The following is a 25,452-nucleotide window of genomic DNA, read 5'->3' as shown; positions in this document are numbered from 1 at the left end:
TAACAACAATTGAAATATATATTATCTATTAATTAAGTCCCAAAACTTCAGTGTCATGAATCAAGTATAAAATTAGATATAACCATTAAGAAAAATTCAAAAGTCGGTTTTCCTTTGCACTGCTACAACTTGATAGATCACTGACAGCTCCAAATTGAATGCCGAAAAAAAAACCCAGAAGTCCTACGAATCAACTTTATTCATCTACCTCAGACTTCACAAAGAACTCGATATAAGCAATTCGACTAGGTTGTTGATGCCCAGCAGAACCAATATGAGGATGTGAAGTAGCTGATCTAGCAACTGAAACCAAGTGTTGAACTTTCAACATCCCTCCTCTCCCAATGGTCAGTTTACTTCCTCTGTTATCTTTAATAACACTGCTGGGTAGATTCGAAGTTGTTGCTCGAAGAAACTTGTATTTATACCTGCCAAGTTCCAACACAGTAACAGATGATATTGGTTTGCTCAAGTGAAATGGTAAGTATATAATATAAAGAATCAATTGAAAATAAACATACCTATAGGATACTTGGCAATCACAGTGAAATGCAATCACAAGATCCGTATTTACATAATAGGTGAAATCTATCTGCAAGAAAGGATGAGTAGTTTAGCTTCCGAGTGGTCAAAAACCTCAACGGATGTGGAAGTAAAACAACACCTGCAAGTCTCCATGGCCTTCTCCTTTAAACGTAATGCATGGGGGGTCTGGCTGTAGATTGATCTGGATGCTCGACCCTGGCCATTCTAGATCATCAATTGCTTCTTTTAATGCTGCGGACTGAATAAAAAACTACGGTTGTAATTTGCAGCTGTAAGAATTGGTTGAACCTAACAGGATCTTAAAGCAAAAGTGGACATTCCAACCATGTAGTATCATCTTCTTAATAGAAGACAACAATGGTGTCTGGAAAAGCTCAAAAAATCCATTACATCAGAAATTTAGGTGTACAAGGGGTTGAAGCAGCCATTAACCATGCTTTGTTCTTTCTTATATGATATGATCACACCACGAGCATACAATACCTTGACAGTAAAAGTAAGTGGTGTGCTTCCGGCAGGTTCAAAGTTGTAGTCCCATGAAATTGTATCTGGAATTCTTGTCCTGATTTCCGCATAAATACAAGCATCAAGTGAATCAACAGACCTAACAATCATTGAAAAGAAAAGAAAAGAAAAACAGTCACGCCAGGAGCTGAGTTTTTAAATATGCAGAAATCAACTTAATCATGGATGAGAGTTGACCTTGCTCCATTGACTTATTTAAGTTGAAATTAGATACAATTGGAAATTCATACCGTAATTACCGGAGTTATTCTCAACGTTGAATTGAAATTCTACTATATTGAGATGCTGATAAAGAAAGAATATGATTTATATACTTTATAAGAAGCTGCATATCAGGTCCTGGGTATTGAATCTCGATCATACTTGAACGTCCAGGTGCAGAAAATGAGTTCAAACAGTCGACAAAGAGGCCCAAGCTTACTCCAAAACGTGGTCGCCCTTCAGCATGATATTCATAGAGAACGAATAGCTGAAAATAGGAAAGGAACGGCTGAAGCTCAAACAGCTACAGATTAACTAAAATAAATGGGGAAAAGGAGAAGAAAATGAGTACCTCACGTTGAAGATAAACTTTGGCTTGAAGACAACCAGTATCCTCCACGATCAAAACGACACCATGCTCTGATAATTCCACCACTGCGTCCTACGCTTATAGCAAAAATAGCAAATTGAAATCCCCAAAACCCTAACCGTAAATTTTCAAAAAAAGAAAAAGAAAAAAGAAAAGAAAGAGACCTGATGGCGTTTCCATCGAACGGCAGAGAGTGCGTCGACCATACCTTGGACGTTGTCCAACCGGCACACCAGATCCGGCGCTTCTGCTTCTACTGCCGACGAGCTCATCTCTTCCTCAATCTCTCCCTCTCCTTGTTTTCCTTTCCCGCCAATTCCCCTTGAGACCTGAAGGACCGGTGATCTACTAATCTTTTCCAGCTCAGCAGCTTTGAATTTTGTAAAATAAAAGGTGTAGTACAATTTTCAACTCAAATAGAGATTAAATTTAATTAGTGTGGCATTGATACAGCCCTTCATATCCGCTCTTTCAATTGTATTGGCATCCATACTACATATTTTGTTCAAACACCAAACCAATTTCTTAGACACCGGCCAACTTGAATTTCTACTCTTTTTTTATGGGATGGAAATCAGAAAACCTAGCATGCTTTGAAGCAATGCATAAATGGGTAAACTACAAAAATAGTCACTTTTGTTTGTCTCATGTTACACTTTAGTCACTTATGTTTGAAATGTTACGTTTTAGTCACTTATGTTATTATTTTGTTACGAAGTGATCACTCTTCCGTTAAGTTTCGTTATCTCCCTAACGGTAATCCTACGTGGCAGTCTAACTAGATTTTAAGTGCCAACTTAGATTTCCTAATGGGATGAGAATAGATTTTTAATTAAATAAATTTAATTAATTAAAAAATTTAAACCCTAGATCTTAGTTAAAAAACCGTTCATCTCCCCCCTTTTTTTAATTTTCTTTAAGGGGTTTCTCTAAGACAAATTATGCACCTATAAAGGACATCAAAGGAAACGGCAGCACGAGCATGGCCAATGTGACTAAAATCACAGGCAGTGACACCACAGACATACATGTGAACTTTTTCAGGGGTTTTGAGCTTGAAAACCTCTTTTTGCTGAGTCATGGTATTGTAAACAACAAATTGGAATTCTTGGGTTTCCTTCCTAGCATTCGGTTTAGAAGCTTTTTTTTTTTGTTTGTTTCTTGCTTTGAGGGATCCATTTCTGACCCTAAAAAATTACCCATTTTTCTAAAAACTTAAATCACATGTAAATTAGTATGAATCTCTAACACCCTACATCAATGGCAAAAAAAGAGTTCATAGCTTTTGAGACGCTTTAACAGTGAATTCATCTTTAATAACTGGGAATCGTTAAACAGTGAATTCCAACACCCTACATCAATGGCAAAAAAAAGAAGTTCAAGCTTTAAAAAAAATTAACCCTAGTAAAGTTAAAAAAAATAACTGGGAATTCAAGCTTTTGAGACACTTTAACAGTGAATTCAAAACTTAAAATCCATGTGTCTCTCATTCAAAGAATAGGCCAAAGAAACAATCTTTAACAATGAATTCAATATAACATTAAACATTAAAGAAACAAAACGAAGCATTAAGTGATTGAAGAATGAAAAGAACTCACCAATTAATCAAGAAATTAAAGATGCAAGAACCTAAGTGAGGGAGATGAACGGTTTTTTAACTAAAATTTAGGGTTTAAATTTTTTAATTAATTAAATTTATTTAATTAAAAATCGATTCTCATCCCATTAGGAAATCTAAGTTGGCACTTAAAATCTAGCTAGACTGCCATGTAGGATTACCGTTAGGAAAATAACGGAACTTAACGGAAGAGTAATCACTTCGTAACAAAATAATAACATAAGTGACTAAAACGTAACATTTCAAACATAAATGATTAAAATGTAACCTGAGGCAAACAAAAGTGACTATTTTTGTAGTTTACCCATGCATAAATATTTTAAGCTAGCTATTTAACAACTCATATATATATTTATATTTATTTATATAGAAAAACAAAAAATTGCAACTCTTATTACAACACGAAAGCTGTAAAGACATCCTCAACAAAAAAAACCAAAACACCAACTTAGAAAAGAGACACTCCGCCAAAGATTAACCAAAAATATCATTATCATTTACTGATAATCACATGCTATATACTTGAAAAACTATTAAGTGAACTCGAGTCAGCCATCATGCCTTGCAAAGAAACGTCAAACACATTACTCAGAAGACCACATTCTTGCTGCTGGGAAGATCTTTTGAGTTTGCCCTTGATCATCTTGGACGACTTTCTGATTAGGCTGCCAGTACTATGATCACTATCAGAAGCACAATTCCGAATATCACCAGGAGCAAGCATGCCTGCCCAAAAAAAATATAAACATATTAATTCCTTGGAATGAAGGCGGCTTTGTATAGGCAGGTCAGAAGACAGCTTAGGAAAACCCCACACAAGTCCCATTATTACAATTAAAAGAAGGAAATACCTAACGTCTGTTTTAACTGTGTTTTACATGCAATGCACAATTTTAACTTCATAAAATAAAAGAAACAGAGCATTGTATGTTACCAGAGAAGAATTTGATCTCTGGCTCTTTGCAGCTTTCACGAGATGGGATTTTGCCTGTGAAGTGGCAGCCTGGGAATTTTCAATATGGGTCCCGATGTCATCTGCCCCACAGACAAACTTTCAGTACTTCTCTACATGATCCAGAAGTTGAGAACAGCCATAGTTAACTCAATACAAATGGTTAAATTTTTTTTTTACCAATCATAGTTCCCTGCTCATGAACTAGCACAGCAAGATCTTTGAAGATCTCGTTCACCTCACCAATTTGCTGCTGAATTTCTTGAATTCCTTGTTCTCTTTCGTCAATGATAGCCTCATTAAATGCAATCTCATTATCCAGCAGCACGACCTCTTGTCTGCAAGGAAGAATACTCAAAAGCTAAAGGCTGCAGTTGGACTATCAAATTCATAAAAATCAACAATAAGATAAAGCAACAGATAAACAGTCTAAACAAATAGCTTCCTTGTATCACACAAGGTTTTGCTCTTAAAGTTCTCTAGACAATACATATTTTAAATATGCATGGAATGGAGAAAAGAATATGATTATAAACCTTTCCATAAGCATCTAGGAAGCACAACCTAGGATCTTTTGATTAGTTTTGATGCTCCAATCTTATAAAGGCATATTGATATACAAGCAGGCAAGTATGCATGTAGACACATAGACGCCCGAAAAAAGAACTGGCACAGAGGGTTCATACAAATCCAGAATTTATTTAGAAAGTCAAAAGTGATCCAAACAGCCTGCAACATGCAATGGGGATGGCTTGCTAAAAATCCTAAAGAACTTACCTTCTTTCAACAAGAAGGGCTCGCTGTTCAGCACTTTTATCAGAACTTGCATCCATCTCCCCTGCCGTGTAGCTGCATATAACAGGAAGAAATCTCTAGTATAAAAATAACATGCCAAAGCCTAAAGCAGGATTGAAGAGTAACAAGTAACAATTTAAATTTGCAACCAGTAAATGGCAGAAATTTCAGTATTCAATATAGAAGTTTTTATGTCATTTGTCAAAACCACGTTGCTAACGACTCAATTTTCCATGTATGCAATTAACACAAACACATAGAACTCACTCTGCCACACATCCATGTACATGTAGGCCCTCCCGTGATACATACCTTGCAGGAAGAGCTGACTGGGGAACAAAAGGGGAATATGAAGTTTCTCTTTCAGCTGCAAGCCGTTGAGCCTTCTGAAACTCTTTCAAAACTGCTTGAAAATCTTTTGCAAGTTTGGCATCTGTTATCTTTTTGCTTGTCTACAATTACAAGGAAACAAAAGGCATCAAATTCTTACTTCGTATGACTTACCATGAATTTCAAATAAATAAAAATAATAACAACAAACATCACAGCTGCTTTGCGTGGTTGACATAATCAACCAGAAACCAAACTTACGCTAACTTCAGCATGGTGATCGGTTTCACTAGCTTGTTTAAGTTTAGCCGAAGTGTCCTTCACTAATTGCCCAATATGTAGCCTTGTTTTATGCCTGCCAAGTGAGACATATCAGCTATACTGCCCACTCACGATATAATTAGCATGCCGAAACCCACTCAAGAAAATAGAAAGAAAGCAACTGTTTCCCATGCAATACAATGATGCAGATTACTATATAATCAAGAAAATCCAAGATTACATATCAAAAAATATATAAACTATCTCAAGAATCGTCACGTTCATCCAAGCGTAAAAGAGAATTCTCTGGTTTTCTCCAAAAGGAAGTCATATTGAACTAGACCAAGGAAATAATTTATCATCCCTAATTGGACTCCCTCGAAAACGCAATTGAACAAAAGTAAACCATAATTGTACGTATTTTGATTCCAAATTAAACAATGATCCATTATAAATCACGTGGACAGTCAAAATTACAGTTTTTCTCGGAGCTCAGGGGTGTCCTTGGGAGTGCCAAGGGTATTGACGAGTCGCTGGAATGTGGAGACGGCGGTGTTGATTTGGAAAATGCCAGAAGCCACAGCTTGCGAAGCGTCTTGCTTTCCGTTGATCATGTTTTGCCTCGACGCAAATGACCGTCCAGCCTCCAGATCTTGAAAGCTCATGATTGCTTCTTCTCTATATCTGTCTTTGTAAAAACCCTAACTTTCTCGAGAAAATTGGTGACAAAATTTTCTAGAGAAAGGGATGGGAAAACAAAAAGACCAGAAAAGAGGGGATGTTCAATTGAACGGTTAGGAAAGACGATGGAAATTGGGTGAAAAAAAGGAACCTAAGAACAGGGCGAGATTTGAGGCACTGTAACACAGCAATTAAAAAAAGAAATAGAATGGAATTTGACGTATTCAAAATATAATTTCCTTTTTTAATTCCTTTTTTTAAGTTTTCAAACAAATCGAAACTCTGTTAAATACATTATATATTTTTTATTATGTCCATCATGTTTAGTTTAATTGTCCTAAAATATTTTTTATTTACTTTACTCCGACAATGTGAAAAGTGATGTAGACGGTGGGGTGATGGAATGTGTACAGCTGACTTGCCACCACGACTGGAGCTCTTTTTTCTTCTTCAGCACGAGACCTAAGAGTCGGACCGAAAATTTTTTTTCGGGCCCGGCCCGACCCATAGACAGGTCTAAGCACGAATGGGCTCATTGGTTTGTTGATTAAAGGCTTTTATTTTTTTTTTTTATTATTTGGGGGTCCCTATGAATATGGATTTTGCTATTATTTGTTTTTAATTTACGTAAGAAAAAAAACCAATGTTGATTTAATCAATTGGATTGAAAATTAGTTAGTTATCGATTTAGTGAGAGATATAAAATTGATTGATTCGTAAATCAGTACAGACTGATTGTAACGAGATAAAAAACGATTAAACTAATGATTGAATCAATTTTTATAATTTTTTAACATTTATTTACTTTGAATCATTCGAACCAATCGAATTGAAAATCGATGACCTAATCGGTTCGACCACCAATTTGGTTTCAAAAACATTTATAAAAACCTTGATTTTAGTACTGTATAAATGGATGCATTTTAAGCTCAATCTAATTTTAGGATATGTTTGTCGATCATGTGTTTACTCAATTGGTATTGCCGCTATGACAACAATCAAAATAACGTGGGTTTGAGTGCCCTTAGACCTATCTTTTTCTTCAATTTAAGAGTATGTTTGGTATGATAGAAAGTGACCACTTTCTTAAAAATTTAATAGGTAAGAAAGTGATTTTTGCATTTGGTATGCTAAGAACTATTAACAATCTTGTGAATGCAACTTTCCTGTAACGACCTATTTTCAGTAGTGTCGGGAGTTAAGGTTATGGGATCACAATTACGACTAGTGAGTCAATATATACTAGTTAATTAATATTTATATGGTATTATATATGTCGAATTAAAATTTGGTGGTAAAATTTTAGGGTTCAAATAACTAATTAAATAAAAAGGACTAAAGCATAAAATATACAAAAGTTGAGGTTTATTAGTAAATGTGTTAAATAGCTATAAGAAGGAAATTATTGGACTTAGTGGGTAATAACACCAAATCTCTAGTTACGGAAGGTTTATGGAATTGGTTTTGTTGTAAATATAATGGTTTTTAAATGGCAGATTAGTAAATTGGAAATTAAATTAACTTAAGTGGTCATCTTCTTTAATTTTTCTCTTGGCCATCGAAAAGCACCATAGGAGAGGGGACTTGAAGCTTCGGTTGTTGAAGGCCTTGCATGTAAGCATTTTAAACTTTTATTTCTAATAGACCCTGCATTTTCGGAACCCTTTGAAGCTAAACCAAGCTACTTGGCGGACTAATTTGATAAAATACAATGAATATAGGGACTGATTTTTTAGGCTATTCTTTGTGCTGGAAATGTTGGTTAAATTATTAAGTTTTATGGTATGAAAATTTATTATATTGAGCATGGATTCTTGCTAGTGTTAGTTTTCAAGGATTTGAATGTTATAAATTAAAATAGTATAGTGTTAGTTATAAATTTGCAAGAGTTAGGGACTGTATAGAATTATATATGTATATTCGGTTAGCTAAGGGATTGGTTAAGGAGGTGGATTAATTAAGTTTCGAAATAAGGACTAGATTGTATAAAAGTCAAATATTGAGGGTAAAAGTATAAAATATGATTTAAGGGTAATTGATTGAATTGAAATAAATTATGGTATTCAAATTGAATAATTGAATCAAATTTTTATATTTAGATCAAGAAAAGAGTAGATCGGGCATCAACCGTGGACAGGAAAAGGTCGTCGAGTAGTTGTCTCCGATCCTTAGCATCTATCGTATTCCAGTAAGTTTGTAGTCCATGAACTCGAACTCGAACTCTAATTATTTATTTTAAATAAATTAATAATTACTTTGATATCTTAATTATTTTTATATGTATATGCAAATGCTTGAATTATGAAATGAGGATATGTGGATTATGAAATTACATATGTATTTGTCGGTTTTATTTGACTAGCGCTGGGCACAAAACATCGTCGATTTATCCGACTAATGATGGGTGCAAAACATCGTCGGTTTATCCAACTAGTGCTGGGCACACAATTGATATCATCGATTTATCCGACTAGTGCTAGGCGCAAAACATCATCGGATTATCTGGCTAGTGCGAGGCACACCTATCGTCGGTTTATTCAACTAGCGCTGGGCGCAAAACTTTGGCACAGTTTATCGGTTAGGCACCTAGTGCCAATAACATGTTGTTCAATATTATTAATGTTTAACTGATCCCTTGAAAATTGTTGGTAAATAAGAGATAGCATGAAATGTATATGATGAACTTCATGGTAAACTATGTGGTAATAACCATTATATGTTAAAGACTCTAAACTTATGGATTGTTAAATACATATGTAGTTCTGTGTTACTGAAATTATTCATTATTTGATCATTCGTTTGTGTGCAAGTTTGGTATTTATATTTTTTACCGTTGACTTAGCATCCAGTGATAATCCCGAACTCAATGTTGGTAATATTCTCTTTTATGTTTGGGCATGTACCTAAGATGTTAAGGTCATGATAAATGGTCATTTTGGTGTATAGTTGATCTTAGTGAAGGTTACATGTAGTGGATGTTGTTATGTAAACTTTTGACTTATGCTTTGTTCTAATGCAAATGCTTGTATATAAATTATAAATGATTATATGTTTGCCTTATGAGTTTAACTCTTTGGATGTGAATTTTACGAGTTAAGTAGCTTGGATGTTGTATAGTTTAATGTGGTAAATAGGATTGAGGGTTATTGATGTTTAGGTGTATATATGTGTGTTTTGGTGGAAGATTTTGCATGTTATTTGTTGTATGAAATGTGGTCTCAATGAGAGCACATTAGTTAGTCATTTAGGTAGTTATTAATTGGTATGTTTTGACTTGTTTTGAAGTGTATTTGGTGATAATTTAAGGTTGGTTTTAGGATAGAATTGATGGACAAGTTAGGTGTTAAGTTTGCCTAGTTTTTGAAGCAAAATTTGGTGTACACAACCTGAGACATGAGTTGTCACATGGTCATGTGTCACACACGGCCTATCCGCACGGCCGTGTGTCTTAAAACAGTTTGTCACATGGTATGAGACACGGCCAGCGACGCGATCGTGTGACCCAATATCGAATGCACACATGGTCAGGCACAAGGCCTGCGACACATTCGTGTGACCTTAATTCAAATACACACACGGGTTGGGACACGGTTGTGTGTCTGAACTTTGAATGTCCACACGGTCTGGGCTGTGTCACACGGCCATGTGACCCCTGTTTCCAAATTTTTCAATTTTTTCTTAAATTTTCTGTTTTGATTCGAATTGACCCCAAAATGTTCCCAAACTATTTTTAGGGCCCCGTAAACTCGGTATAAGGCTCGTAAATGCATGTTTGATATAAATGGAATGTTATTTAACTATTTGTAATTATGATTGAACATTTGTGTGTAAGTAATGTTAAATGTTTAAAAATGATGTTGTAATACTCCATGACCCGAATCCGGTGACGTATACAGATTAGGGATGTTACATTTCCTCTAGGAGTTACATTCCTTTAACAGTAGGAATGTGATTCCTTTGAATATTGGTAGGAAATGAACTTATTTGAGGTAATTGGAAAGTTTAAATTTATCTTTAAGATAAAATCACCCATCTTTTTTATTATTTGTTAATTTGTTTTTATTCAATACTTTTTTACCATAAAATCATAGAAATTATTTAATTTCAATTTTTCGAAACCATTTTTCTATAAAAACGGGGTCGACTTTAATTTTGAAAATGAAAACGAATATGGGAGTCGCCACCAATCCTTTTTGATGAGGTGTGATCGGGTCACCTCAGAAAATAGTTATTTTTAATAAACGGTTCGATTTATGAAAACAACGCTTTTTGGTCTACAAATTTCAGAAAGACGGGTTCGAGAGTCGGTTACGTACAAGGAAGGATTATCACCCTCGTAACGCCCAAAATTGGTACCTAATTGATTAATTAGTGTCTTACTGTCGAAAATCGAACTTTGAAGAGATTCTTAAAAATTACGATCCTTCGTTAAAATATCTTAAATAAATCAAAATGTATGCTAAAGACCCTTTTATCTCGAGATAACAAAATGTCACGTCCAGTAAGTTAGGATACAACACTTCGAATCCTCGAGAATAAATTTCATTTTTTCATGTCAAGTTCACATATTTTAATTTTAAAAGGATATTCGGTCGTTTAGATTTTACGAAAAAGAATCGAAACCCAATAAGTTAGGGCACGACTTCTCGTATTTCTAAATGCAGAACATTGTCTTATTTTGAAAATTTTCTTCATAAGAAATATAAAATTTTGAGTTAAAACTACACATATATATTTATTTTATTTTAATTATAGTGTGAAGAATGGATATTTAAAATGGCTCTTAATATGATTGTAATAATAATAAAATGATGGTGCATATGAACGAAGCGATGATATATCAACAATAGATAAGTAATAATATCCACTAATAAAATATAATATTAATTAAGTAAAAGAAATGAATAAACACATAAAAGGTGGAATATGCGATAAAGAAAATAAGAAAGTATGAAATAATAATAATAATAGCAAATGAAAATAGCAAAAAGAAAAATAAAAATAACAGATTAATAATAATAAAGTAAAATACAAAGAAATATGAACAAATAAAGAAGTAAAAATATACATAATAATGATAAAAAGAATATATGTACGGGTAAACAAATAAATAAATAGATGAAAATGATAAATATAAATATATAAAAAAATGAATATTGTATTAAATTGAGATTAAAATAAAATTGAGAGCCCAAATTATAAATAAAACACTAAAGGGATTAAATTGAGAGAGGAATAAAATTAAAGATCCAAATTTAAAAAGAAAAAAAACGAATTAGGGCCCCAATGTGACGTGCGTAAAAATGGAGGGACCAAATGGGGAAATGAAATTATATGGTAAAATTTGCAAATATATTAAATAAATAGGACTAGATTGAAGCATAAATAAAAGGCGGAAGGGTCACGTGCGCAAATAGCCCATTTTGCAAAGAAAACAAGCGGATCCTCTAACGGGGGCAGGTCAAAAACCGGGTTAGGCCAAAACGGCGCCGTTTTGGGACCTATGCACACAAGCCAAAACGACGCTGTTTGGCCTTGCTATATAAATCAAAAAAAATTTTAAAACCCTCATTTTTATTTTCCTTCTTCAAAAAAAAACAAAGAAAACCTCTCAACCCCTCTCTCCCTCTCCGGGCACTGGGCCCAAATTTCGGCCATTGGCCATCGCGTCGGCCACCGATCACCGACGACGGTGCCGCCATCTGCGGTGGCCAAAAAAAGCCAAAATCGCCCACTTCACTCCTCTTTTCGAGTACAGCCTAGATTTGGGGTTAAAATAACCCAAAAGACCCTCAAAATTCAATAAAATGAAGAGAAAAAGAAAAAAAAAGGGACTTTTCGATTTCCATCGCCGCCGGTGGGGGTTTTCGGCGAGCCCACTGACTCTACCACCCTCAACACTGGAGAGACCTCCGATTGCCGCTTCTAAGGTAACAAATCTCCTTTTTTTATTTAATGTTGTTTCGAAATGAAAAATAAAAAAAATGATAAAATAAAATAAAACAAAAATGAAATAAAATGAAAGTATCACCTTCCAGTTTTTTTCTATTTTTCATTTTTGAATTCCCCCTGATTACATTGAAATCGTGGCTTTTATAGCCAAATGCTTTACATTGTTTTTACTATTTCTCTGCTCTTTTTCTTTTCTTGCTTTCGTTTTTGTCTCTTTTTGTAGACAATGCGGAGTCAACAGGCAGAAATCTTTGCCAATCTGGTGCAACATGGGTGAAGGCGTCGTCATCGGGTGTCGTGCGCACCGAGGGCGCACATAGGGCAGGTTGCGGCGCGAGGGAAATGAGGGAACCCTAGGGTTCCCTAATGCTGTTTAGTTTTCTGGGCCTCATTGGGCCATTTAGGGTTTTGGATTTGGGCCGTTTTGGCCTGTTGTACATAGACTGTTATTTTTTTTACTATTTATTTTTTGGTTTTATTTCGGGCCCGGACTAAATTGAGCCTCTACAGCTGCCCCTCTTTGCTTATTGTCATGTAAAGAGAACGGAGCAAAGACTTCAAAAAGGCCAATTTTGCCCGGTCTCGCCGAATCTTGACTTATTTTGGTGCTTCCTTTCTTCAAGTGGCCTCATTCCAGTCGACTGTGTCTTGTTGCTTCGATCCACTTTACTGCAACTTTAGAGAGATAGGATTAATAGCTTCAATCTGCTCCACTGCAACTGCTCCACTGCAACTTTAGGGAGATAAGACTTGATCTGATCTGCTCTACTGCAACTTCAGAGAGATAAGATCTGTTATTTATAGCTTCGATCTGTTCCACTACAACTTCAAGGAAATAAGATTCGTTATCTCCAGTCTGCTCCACTGCAACTTCAGGGAAATAAGACTTGTAATTTCAGCTTGCCCTACTGTAACTTCAGGGAGATGATGTTTGATATGATCTGCTCTACTGCAACTTCAGAGAGATAAGATCTGTAATTTATAGCTTCGATCTGTTCCACTGCAACTTCAGGGAAATAAGATTCGCTATCTCCAGTCTGCTCTACTGCAACTTTAGGGAGATAAGACTCGTAATTTCAACCTGCCACACTGCAACTTCAGGGAGATGAGGTTTGATATGATCTGCTCTACTGCAACTTCTAAAAAATAAGATCTGTAATTTATAGCTTCAATCTGTTCCACTACAAAGCTAGGGAAATAAGATTCGCTGTCTTTGATCCGCTCCACTACTGCTCAGGGAGACAGGATCTACAATCTTAATCCTACTCCACTACTGCTAAGGGATATTGGACTGGTGACTTAAATCTGCTTCCCTACTACATTGGGAAGATAAGATTTGTCGTCTTTGATCTACTCCACTACTACTTTGGGAGACAGGATCTGTAATCTTCAACCTACTCCACTACTGCTCAGGGAGATAAGGCTGGTGTTTTAAATCTGCTTCCCTACTACCTTGGGAAGATAAGATTCACCATCTTCGATCTGCTCCACTACTGCTTAGGGAGATAGGATCTACAATCTTCAACCTACTCCACTGCTGCTTAGGGAGATATGATTAGTGGCTTAAATCTGTTTCCCTACTACCTTGGAAAGATAAGATTCACCGTCTTCGATCTGCTCCACTACTACTTAGGGAGACAGGATCTACAATCTTCAATCTACTCCACTACTGCTCAGGGAGATAGGATCTAGTGGCTTAAATCTGCTTCTCTACTACCTTGGAAAGATAAGATTCACCGTGATGACTTCACTAATATGTTCTCTGGGGAACATGACCTGTAAGAATCCATTTCATAGACCTATTTTTGCCTAGTGTTTAAGATGTCTTGATCAGAATGAATCAAATACTCCTAACTAGATGTGTATGAGTTATATTTGTATGAATGCAGAATGTTATGAGAATGATACTTTTTTAATTTTTGGGTTGTCATCGCTCGTTGCTCGTCAAGGTTCTATCACCGACGTGTTAGCATGCCTTCTTGTTCAGCTGGTATCTTTGACTGAAAACTCGAAGAAATAACCATAATTCAAACTATTCTTTCTCGAATGTTTCCAACCCTTTAGTTTGGTTAGTTCTAAATAATAGTCTTGTTTCAGGTCCTCGTACTATTTAAAAGCTTTCAGAGTAATGTGCAGAACTTCTTTTGCTTGGATATTATCAGTCTATTAATCGTTATTTCAATGAAAGATGCTTGAAAAAGATTATCACAATGGACAATGTGGAATTTTGTTGAGAGCAAAGCTCGAAATGAATAGATTAATCAAGAAATAAAATTTTGCTAGAATACAAAATGAGAATAAATTAATCAAGATGACGTATTTTTCCAAAGTACAAAAATGAATAAAATGGAAATAGGTGCCCCAGATATCGTAGCATGAGCTTCTCTACCCCAAACTTCTTGAGGACCCTTTTAAACTTGATATGTATTTAGAAGTCCTAGAAGACTTTAATGATGCCCCAAGAGGTAGCATCTCTCCTTCTTGCTAATTTGGAGAGGACAAGACTACTGCATGCCCCACCTTTGATCAAAAATCTGAATTGCCCTTTTCTGGGTTTTCAATTCAAAACCCATTTGGTCTCAAGGCGCCCTTTACTAGTTTTCACCTTGGCATCTCCTTTTTCTTTTTTTTTCTTTTTCCTTTTTATGAAACATTCATTGATTAAATCTGAACTCGTAGGATTAGGCAAGTCCTTGTTATCCCTTCCAATCAAAATCAACACTCTTCCAGATAAGGCCTTCCACATAAGGTCATTTCTAGTTTGGCATCCACTTCCTTCTGAAGTCTTTTATAAGGGGAGAATCTTCTTCGATATCAGGTCCGCCTCTTGGAATTCTCTAGGGCGAACCTTTTGGTGAGCTTGCATTATTTACATTTGATCACGACAGATAACTTTGAACTTTTCTCTTTGATTGGGATCGAATCCAAAACTCGGAGAGAAGAAATCTTGACCTTAATAAGCAAAATCGCGATAAGCCAAGGCGTTGCCCCAGTAGAGTTTTTTTTTACGTCGTTCATTTTGGGGCGATATAATGTTAATCTTGAACAGACTGTCGACTTCTGACATCGTGCTGTTGTTCAAATTTAATGCATTGTCAGATACGATCCTTTTTGGCATTCCATACTGACATATGATTTTTTTTTCAAGAATGTGCTGACTGTTGAATTTATGACATCAATATATGAGGAAGCTTCCACAAAGATGAATCGACGACTGCTAGAAACTTTTGGCAAGATCAGCCCAATGACATTCGTGCCCCCATAGAGAAAGGCCATGGCTTCCATTGATTCTTTGTAAGGTAGGACATGTTTCTCATCTTGTTCTCTCATCCTTAACAAATCAAGAGATAAGCTACAGTCTCGGTCATCTTCAAAGTCCTGAGGTTCCTTTGGACACATATCTTGCTCAAAAAGAAGTTCTGAGTCAATAGCAGTGTTGCTCATATCATTGATATTCGGAGACCTATTATAGCGACGAAGGTAGATCCAAAGAATAAAATAATCGAAGAATATTTATCTGTATAGTATGATTATGAATGAAATGGAAACAAAAAAAATATTTGCTCGAAGTGAGAAACAAAGATGCATTTTATTGACATAAAGATGTTAGACATAAGCCTATCTCACAAAAGGATTCTTATTGCTCCTAGGCCTAGAGCAATAAGTGTGTTTTGGATATTACTCCGAATTAGGTCTAAAAAGTTCAAGGATCTCTTCCACAGTCCCATTGTTCAAAAGACTCCCAAGTGTGTAAGGGCAGATGCCTCATAAATTCTCTTCCCCATCTCTCTCTTCGGGTACGGTGTTAACATTTCAATTCCCCAAGATTTCTCCTGGGTTTTTGACTTTTTCAAAGAATTCCAAATCTTTATTATCCATTAGGCTTTGCACCAAAGCTTTGAATTCAGCACACTCTCGGATTTCATGACCTTCTTCAGCGTGAAACTCACAATAGCTCCTCATCCCTTTTGGTCTCTTCTCCGAATTTTGAATGATTAATCCCATGTCTATCATTTGTTTTAAAACCCATTTCAGAGGGGTTTTTACTTCTGTGACATTGGTTTTGATTCTCTTTCCTCTATTCTCAATTATCACGTTTACCCCCAGGTCTGGATGACTAGGTAACAGATTTACTACCACATTAGGTCCTGATGGATCGTCAAACTTCACAATGCCCATCTTGATGAACCTTTCAACTAACTTTTTAAATGTGGTGTAGTTTTCAATTGACTGTCCTACTATTCTCGCGTGGTATTCGCATTGGACATTCGTATCATACCACTTCGGGAAAGAAAGTTGCACGGGTTCTGAGTAGAACGGAGATACCACATGTACATCAAATAAATTAAAATACAGCTCTCTGTATGTCATCGGGATGGGTGTGAACTGGAGTCTTTCTGTGTTTGGCTTTGAGTTGGATTCTTGCCTTGAAGTACTCTGATGGCCAATGGTTACGGCCCTCGGTTGGCCCAAGGTGATCGATTTGGGATACCCTTTATTATACATGCTCAGGTTATTCACTTTATGTTCCTTGTTCTTTGGGGTTGATCTTTTGACGTTTTCCCCCACATCTATCTTCCCACTTCTTATTGCGTTTTCAATTATTTCGCCAGACATTACTATATCTGAGAAACTCATGGTGGCGCTTCCTAACATATGGTTAATGAATGGGGCTTTCAGAGTGTTGATAAAAAGCATTGTGGTTTCTTTTTCCAAAAGAGGTGGCTGAACTTGTGTCACTACCTCTCTCCATCTTTGGGCATATTGTCTGAAGCTCTCATTTTGCTTCTTTTCTATGTTCTGAAGTGTAATTCTGTCAAGGGTCATTTCTGTTACATGGCTGTATTACTTCATGAAAGCCTGTGCCAAGTCCTTCGATGAATGTATTTTGGCATGGCTCAGTTGGTTGTACCACTTGGCAGCCAATCTCATGAGACTATCTTGGAAGCAATGAATTAACAGTTGATCGTTATTAGCGTATCCTGTCATTATTCAGCAAAATATCGTGATGTGAGCTTCAGGAAAACTAGTCCCATTATATTTTTCAAATTTTGGAGTCTTGAATTTTGGCAGGAATACTAGATCTGGGCCAAACTCAGATCCCTAGCGTCAACCCCGCAATGGTAATCAACATTTTCCATTGCTCTGAGTTTTTCTTCCAACCACTTGTACCGATCTTTGAGTTGTTTTGGCAATTCCACCTTTACTTTTTCCATTTTATCTAGATTAGGAACTACAGGATTGGTTGGATTATCCCCTGGATTGGAACCTGAGCCTGTTTGGTAATTCATCGGAGCCGAGGCACTAGCCTGATACTGTTGGGGTCTGATAGTAATGGGTACCCCTTGAGGGTATGCCTCCGGTTGTGTTTGGGTGTTTGTCGGGGTGAAGCCTAGAGGATAGGCAGGATCTTCTTGATCATCCCCAGAATAGACCATAGGACTTTTCCCTTTATCATGCCCCCCAGCCATTAACTGTGTCAATTGGCTCAATAAATTTCTTTGGGATTCTTGCATGCATTGTTGCATTTTATCTAGTTTTTCCTGCATCTGGTTTTGCATCTCTTTTTGCAATTGTTCCAATCTTTCTAACCTCTAATCCATTGCTTTTGTCTTGCGGCGGGTACTGTAGTGATATTTAGTTGGTGGAAGGGTCACGTGCGCAAATAGCCCATTTTGCAAAGAAAACACGCGGATCCTTTAATGGGGGCGAGTCAAAAATTGGGTTAGGCCAAAACAGCGCCGTTTTGGGACCTATGCACACAGGCCAAAACGACGCCGTTTGGCCTTGCTATATAAATCAAAAAAAATTTAAAACCCTAATTTTTATTTCCCTTCTTCAAAAAAAAATAAAGAAAACCTCTCAACCCTCTCTCCCTCTTCAGGCACCAAGCCCAAATTTTAGCCATCGGCCACCACGTCAGCCACCAGTTGTTGGTGACGGTGCCGCCGTTTGCGGTGGCCGAAAAAAGTCAAAATCTCCCCTTTAGGGTTAAAATAACCCAAAAGACCTTTAAAGTTCAATAAAATGAAGAGAAAAAGAAAAAATAAGGGACTTTGGATTTTCGTCGCCATCGGTGGGGGTTTTCGGCGAGCCTACTGACTCCACCACCTCAACACCGGAGAGACCTCCGACCGTCACTTCTAAGGTAACAAATCTCCTTTTTTTTTATTTAATGTTGTTTCGAGATGAAAAATAAAATAAAATGATAAAATAAAATAAAACAAAAATGAAATAAAATAAAATGAAAGTATCACCTTCCAGTTTTTTTTCTATTTTTCATTTTTGAATGTCCCCCTGATTACATTGAAATCGTGGCTTTTATAGCCAAATGCTTTACATTGTTTTTACTATTTCTCTGCTCTTTTTCTTTTCTTGCTTTCGTTTCTGTCCCTTTTTGCAGACAATGCGGAGTCAACGGGCAGAAATCTTTGCCATTCTGGTGCAACATGGGTGAAGGCGTCGTCATCGGGCGTCGTGCGCGCCGAGGGCACATATGGGGCAGGCTGCGGCGCGAGGGAAAGGAAAGAATCCTAGGGTTCCCTGATGCTGTTTAGTTTTTTGGGCCCCATTAGGCCGTTTAAGGTTTTGGATTTGGGCCGTTTTGGCCTGTTGTACATGGACTATTTTTTTTACTGTTTATTTTTTGGTTTTATTTTGGGACCAGGCTAAATTGGGCCTCTACACAATTTATTTTAAATATTGATGAATTAAATTTTAAATTATATTCTAATTTAATACGTAAGAATTATTTAAATCTTATTTTCAATTTAATCGTATATTAATGAGATAAATATATTAATTTTGTTTACTTAAAATAAATATATTAATATTATAAAAAAGATTACTTGTTTGTTGATGATAAACTAATTTTTTATTAATAATAAATATAACTGAAAAGGGTTAAAATTAATTAAATTTGTATTTTTATTTAATGAAGCAATTTCAAAATTTACCAACAAATTTCTAGTAAAGTACTTAATGAACCAAACACATCAATGTAAGTGCTTTCTTAATATACCAAACATTGTAATTTTACTTTCTCAATAATCACATTTCATTAAAATCTTACCATGAGAATGGACCAAACACCACCTAAGAGTTGGGAGAGGTAATGGATAAAAGTAGATTTTGGATCAAAATTTTAAAATATGTCCATGGAAGTTTTATGTTGGTCCTTCTTAATTCATTTTGTCGAACTCTTTAACGGCGATTACAATCATTGGTAAATCTGGAAACTTTTTTAGGAGGGCCAGAATTGAATTATTAGTTCTTGAGATTTCAAAATATGATTTTATCATGTATTAGTTTATAATTTCATCATTTTCAAAAAGAATTAAACAAAATTCTTTTCATTTTTTGAGGGCTAAAGTACAATTTTACCACATATAAATTTATAATGTAATAGTTTTTAAGGGATTGACTTGTATTTTTTATGGGAGGGGGGTAGGCCCCTGCCTACCTCCTTTGCATTTGCCCTTAGTTACAATGTAAAATGTTAGTAATTAAATTTGGACATAATTGTTGGTGATTGTATACATTTAGTATGTTTGGATAACCATTATAATTGTTAGAATTCACTTCTTTGTTGTTGAAAATCATTGAATAAGAGTTTATTGTATTTTTGAGAGCTTAATGTTACAAACACTTGCCTATTAGAGGTTCAACATTTGTTTGCTCAACTCTGCTCATTATATTAAAGAGTGACTTGAGGTTTTGGGGTGAAATACCTTAAGGGTATTAAGGGTTCTAGTTCAACTTTGAAAGATAATAAAGATGCTTCTATCTCAATCTAAGTAAAATATAGGGATTGTAAAGGTTATATCATGTCTTGGAAATGTAACAATTTAAAGCATAGTGAATTGGGAAAATCCTTGGCAAGTGACTGCATGCGCGTGTGCACAGAAAACAAAACAATTTTATAAAATGATTTAAAAGTGTGATTTTAACTGTAACTGTATAGTGTCAGTTGTAATATTTGTCGTATCAATGGAACACTAGAGTATTCCAATGATCGAACTCAATAAATTTTATATGAGAAGAAGGGTCTTTATTTTCTTGCAATTTGGACCTTATCATGAAATCCCATTTTTTCTTACAAATTCCTTGATAATTTACATAGCCACCCAAAATGAGAAGTAAAGCAGAGATACTAGAGAGTTAGAATACCAACTTGGAAGCAAGAAATTAGAGTTGGAGGTGAAGGAACTTGAGGAAAAAGTGAAAAGATTAAAGAGACAAGATATTTACTTTAAAGATTTTACTTTATTTAAGTTTAGTCAAACTATAGAGAATGTTAAATAGTTGAATTAATTATGAATGTGAAAATATTATGAATGAAATTATATTTGTTCATTGAAATAGTAGAAAAAACTAAATTGTAAAGTAAACAAAATAAGATATGTCGAATGGAATGTTGAAAAGAAAATATAAATGAAGTATGATAATGTAGTGATTACATCAAAAGTGATGGTGTGATGAAATTTCCAAGTTAACTTGTATTTGTGAAAATTGAGACTAAATTGTAAAGCATATAAAATTTTATGATTTAAATAAAGTATTATGATAAATAGTTTAAATATCATGTTAGGTGCTAGATGATAAATTACAAAATGATATTAAAGTGAAATTATATTAAATGATGAATTTTCATGATGCTAAGGATTAAATTGTAAAGTTGTGAAATTTATAATTGAAATAAGAGAATTTAAAATAAAATTATATTTTAAAGTTATGAGTTTTAGGGATTAAATAAAAATATGTGATTAGATGAAAGTAAGTGCAAAAGAACCATGGGAAAGAAAATGTTTCAACTAAAATAGTTTCTAGATAACATGAGTGACTTGACTTTTAAAATTCACCAAAATTGTAGAAATTTAGTTAGAGGTTAAATAAAATATGAATTTAAAACTTATTGAGTCTAGTTTTGTATAAAATAAATGGTATAAACAATAAATTTGTAGATTGTGAGATATATAATTTTTGTGAGACAAGATCGAATGATTTCGCTTCCTCTGTTCTAACTTTTAAAAATCATTATAAATTGTAAAAAATTTAGGAGATGAAATTTATATTCCTAAAAGCTTAATGAGTTTATTTTCAAGTAAAATATACGGAAACATAATATAAAACCTGTCTTGAAAGATATTTAATTTTTAGTTAAGAAGTGTCATAGCGCCTAACAATGAGAGCAGGGAAGATTTTAAGAAAAAGCTGTACTAATTGGCTTCAGAGAAATTATGAAATTTTATGGTAAAAAAATTAGTGAGTCTAGTTTTAAAAACAAAAGCATATATTAATTTTGAATTCTTTAGGTCAAGATATAAACAATTTATTAACTACTATTCAAGAAGATAATTTTGCTAAAATATATATATGTAAATAGTGAAATAATAATTAATCTTACATATAAGCATGCCATACTAAAGGTCAAAGATAATTATACAAATACATGTACATATAGGATATGGAATGGAGAGGAGGAGGAAATAGTAGAAGAGTTATAACATTAAGAAATTATTGCAAAGGATGGATTTATTAATACATAAAAGAAGCTCAACTAAATTGTTAAAATCTTGAGTGATTGTTATAAAATAATTAAGGAGTCCTAACTGATAAATTGATTGGTAAAAGTTGGCAATGATGATGGTATGTAGAAAGAGTAAACTATTTTTGTAAAGTGTGAATCCTCTAATGGACTTATTTGTAAAACTTCAACTATTGTGACAATTTTATAAATTTTGATATAATCATGTGTTCAAGAAAAGAGTTGTTGGAGAATGATCATTGATGATAAATTTTATATTTGAACATATTGGGTTACTTTGGAATAACTATGAGATGTTTAGGGTGTGAAAATGCAAATTGTTCCAAAACTTCAAATTTCTTATTTTGAACATCGAACAAAATTTTGGTATTGATACCAGGAGCATAGTATGAATACTTTGAGGAAGGTATCAATACTATGAACACAGTATCGATACTTATGATTTTTATATGAATTTCCTGAATTTTGTAACTTAAATTAGTATCGATACGAGGATAGTGGTATCGATACTTGAAGTAAAGGTACCAATACCTATAGGATAGTACTGATATTTATGACTTATTTTATACTTAGTTGTTGAAACAAAATTTTGTTAATAACTTTATCAAATTTTAATCAAAACCGACATGTTTCAAAATATTATGTTAGTAATATCAAAACATTCTCTGTAAGAAGTCAAGCTTACTAGATTATGGCCATGGTTGCTCTATTGAACCACCGTCGGTCATCTTTAAAATATCTTCATCTACACCCTCCTAACCCTAGAACCCTAGTCACATCATCCCTTAAAAAGAAACAACACCAACCAAGAAGTTAAAAATCTTCATCTACATCCTCCTAACCCAAGAACCCTAGCCACCTCATCCCTTAAAGATGTCATCGTTTCTTCTATGGAACCACCGCCTGCCACCATTTTCATACCCTCACCAACTCTCATCCCATAATCATCACTCGACCAAACTCCCTTACAAATTGACTTAAGCTTCATTCACTTACCATCACCATCACCATCACCATCATCTAAATCTAACTCACTGAACCCTTCATTCGTCAACCATCTCCTTTATCCTATCGATTATCGTTCATCATCATTTCTACTACACTGCCTAAGCCCCCATTCAACCACCAATATCTCCATATGCTCAAAACTATAAACCAACTAGCAATTAGTAAACAAAATAACAAACAAGAAAAAAGCACCTTAGGTCTAGTCAAGGTTCGGTCAACAAGCTACAGGCGATTGTTCAACAATTAAAATAGTGAAACAGTAGTCATGGACATGTAAAAAGACATCTCAAAATCATATCATATCAATAGCAAAATTAGGATATTAGAGCATGAAAATTCTAAACCTTAGGAGTGACCTCACAATTTTTTAGGTTTTTTTTTTAGAAATCTAATCTTGTAGATTAGAAGTGAAGGCTTCAAGCTTCACTTTGGTGGCTTTGGATTGATGGCTTGACGCTGGAGAAGTCATTGGACAATCATGGCGACCACAGTGAGAAGTGATGGGCATGGGTACAGAAAAAGGAGAAGAAAAATAGGGGTAATAGTGAGAAGCACTTTCAATGTCGTTCATTAATAAGATAGCACTCGTTGACAGTGGTTCAATGGAAGCAATGACGAGTAAGGTTCATGGGTTAAGGAGAAGATGAAAAAAATAAGGAAGAAAAAAAGAAGAAGAAAGAAAGAAATCAAAAGGAAATGGGAGTATTCCGTGAATTTTAATGGTGGAGTGACCAATTTGGACAAATTCTTTAACAGTGGCAACCAAATTAACAAAAAAAAAAAAGGATGACCAAAATAAGAATGATTTAATTTTAGAGTGACTAAAGAGGTATTGTTAAACCAAGCTTTATTTGATTATATTTTTTGATGTAAAAAATTAAAGTGTTTTTGAATAAAAGTTAAATTTAAACAAAATTGGCAAAATGATATTTCAAATGAAGCCTAAGAGATAAAATTTTGATTCTTATACTTTGAACTCTTAGAAAATTTTTGAATAAATTTCCAAATCAAGTTAAAATGATTTCAATCATGTTAGAATTTTTTCAATCAAGTTAAATTGTTTTTTAACGAGTTGGTATAGCTTTAGGCCAAAAAGTATTGGTACTTTTTGGCCAAGTATCGATAGTTTTCAAAATATCGATACCTCCTCAAAAATCGATATCAAATTGACATTTTATTTCTCAACCTTGGCTAAGTATCGATCCAGTATTGCTACTTTTTCATAAAGTATCGATAAAAGTCCTTTGGCATCGATATCTTTAGCTCCAATGGTCACTGAATTTTGCATTAAATGCAAAAAATATCGATACCTCTTTAGCCAATATCGATACTCGTAGTTGCAGGTGAATTAAATGCACTGGTTAATTCATCCCCAACGGCTCTATTCATGTCTCCGACAACCACAATGGTTGGAAATCAATTAGGGGGTATAAAACCAACTTCCAAAGATCTTACAGTTAGAAGAGAGATTATCAAGCAAAAAGATCAATAAAATGCTTTCATTGTTTTCATTTAGCTCAAGTGTTCCTCTTTGTAATTGAGCTTAATTTGCAAACATTATGATCTTGTAAGAGTTCTTTCATTGTTTGCTCATTTGTATTTCTTTGAGAATCTTAAGGTTTGGGTAGAAACTTTGAGAGAGTTTGTAAGGTTTAACATTGTCCTAAAAGGTTATCAATTTAGTGAATTTGAGAAAATCTTTAGAAGTGGAGTAGGCAGCTGGGGTCGAACCACTCTAAATTATTGTGTCAAATTTTAAAAGCCAATTCAACCCTCTTGACAATTTCGGCTTGATTATTTGAGTTAACGGATAGTTTACCTAAAATTTTAATTATCAATTCACCCTTTCTTTTGGTAAAATCCAATCCATGGAGACTTTTTCATTGAAATTCAAAATTAGTGTCCAATTTATATACTAATTATAAAATATTATTTCTTTTTATACAAATTCATGATATTATCTTTTTTGCTTAGATGAAAGAACTCATAAGCTTATTTAAGCATCATGCAATTAAGGTTAGCATTTAAAAAATAGAAATATAACCTAGATACAAAAATTAATAAAAACAAAGTAATGGAAATTCAACTGAATTAAAATTTGATATGTTGATGAGTTAAAAGTTTAATTTTAATGGGTGTTTAATGATGACGATAATTAAAAATTAAAAATTTAATTTGTGTTTAATGAAAATAATAAAATATTATGATTTAAATAAAATTTAAAACATGATGCGGAGAAAGGTTTGTTCAAAAATATAAAAAGAAAGATCTATTTTAACTTTTTCTTATGTCATAAAATTCCTTTGAGAGTTCGCCTTCTTTTTAATACGATAGATAACTTCAATATTAAAAATTGAATGAAAATATTATTTAAATGATTATAAAAATATGCTATAAATAAATTTATTTTGGTGAAAATTTTATCTTTTCTTGATTTAATTTAATTGCATATGTTAATGTACTAAAAAAAGTATAGATAATAATTTAAAGCTAGTTAATTTTTTCAAAAAATTAAATTAAAAGACAATTCTGATTAATTTAGAAATTTAAATATGATACAATATTAGAGTGTCACGTAATTACAAGGACCAGCAATTTAGATAGTGTTTGGAAAGCCACCTAGTAATTGGATTTGGGTGTAATTGCTTGTAATTATACAATGGTGG

General features: G+C 34.2%; 2 protein-coding genes across 3 annotated transcripts; both read right to left on the bottom strand.

Moving 5' to 3' along the window:
• LOC105791910 (uncharacterized) lies at positions 1-2,221 on the bottom strand. 2 transcript variants are annotated; one of them, XM_052634524.1, is made up of 7 exons: positions 1,807-2,221; positions 1,625-1,714; positions 1,386-1,540; positions 1,030-1,108; positions 665-784; positions 522-592; positions 1-428 (listed from the first exon to the last, which is right to left on the bottom strand). In XM_052634524.1, exons 1-7 carry the CDS (start codon positions 1,912-1,914, stop codon positions 197-199), a joined length of 855 nt encoding a protein of 284 aa, XP_052490484.1. In that variant the 5' UTR covers positions 1,915-2,221; the 3' UTR covers positions 1-196. The 2 variants fall into 2 exon arrangements, with proteins under 2 accessions (XP_052490484.1, XP_012475668.1); XM_012620214.2 differs by having other exon boundaries at positions 1,030-1,150; positions 1,807-2,216.
• Positions 2,222-3,591: 1,370 nt separating this feature from the next.
• LOC105791911 (syntaxin-22) lies at positions 3,592-6,495 on the bottom strand. Its single transcript, XM_012620216.2, has 7 exons — positions 6,076-6,495; positions 5,599-5,692; positions 5,320-5,459; positions 4,990-5,061; positions 4,393-4,550; positions 4,195-4,295; positions 3,592-3,986 (listed from the first exon to the last, which is right to left on the bottom strand). The coding sequence occupies exons 1-7, from the start codon at positions 6,261-6,263 to the stop codon at positions 3,921-3,923; spliced, it is 819 nt and encodes a 272-aa protein (XP_012475670.1). The 5' UTR covers positions 6,264-6,495; the 3' UTR covers positions 3,592-3,920.
• Between the last annotated feature and the right edge of the window lie 18,957 nt (positions 6,496-25,452).

The sequence above is a fragment of the Gossypium raimondii genome, chromosome 8, assembly GCF_025698545.1.
Source record: "Gossypium raimondii isolate GPD5lz chromosome 8, ASM2569854v1, whole genome shotgun sequence".
NCBI classification, from domain to species: domain Eukaryota; kingdom Viridiplantae; phylum Streptophyta; class Magnoliopsida; order Malvales; family Malvaceae; genus Gossypium; species Gossypium raimondii.
This window is presented reverse-complemented; position numbering and strand designations above follow the sequence as displayed.

What these genes read in the sequence shown, in the direction of transcription:
- LOC105791910 (XM_012620214.2), bottom strand. Translation starts at nt 1,914, where the DNA reads ATGAGCTCGTCGGCAGTAGAAGCAGAAGCGCCGGATCTGGTGTGCCGG. An exon ending in TTCGATGGAAACGCCATCAG is followed by an intron (nt 1,715 to 1,806) that starts GTCTCTTTCTTT and finishes CTATAAGCGTAG; the next exon opens with GACGCAGTGGTGGAATTATC. An exon ending in GATATGCAGCTTCTTATAAA is followed by an intron (nt 1,151 to 1,385) that starts GTATATAAATCA and finishes AATGATTGTTAG; the next exon opens with GTCTGTTGATTCACTTGATG.
- LOC105791911 (XM_012620216.2), bottom strand. Translation starts at nt 6,263, where the DNA reads ATGAGCTTTCAAGATCTGGAGGCTGGACGGTCATTTGCGTCGAGGCAA. An exon ending in ATCACCATGCTGAAGTTAGC is followed by an intron (nt 5,460 to 5,598) that starts GTAAGTTTGGTT and finishes TTGTAATTGTAG; the next exon opens with ACAAGCAAAAAGATAACAGA. An exon ending in TGAGCAGGGAACTATGATTG is followed by an intron (nt 4,296 to 4,392) that starts GTAAAAAAAAAA and finishes TCTGTGGGGCAG; the next exon opens with ATGACATCGGGACCCATATT.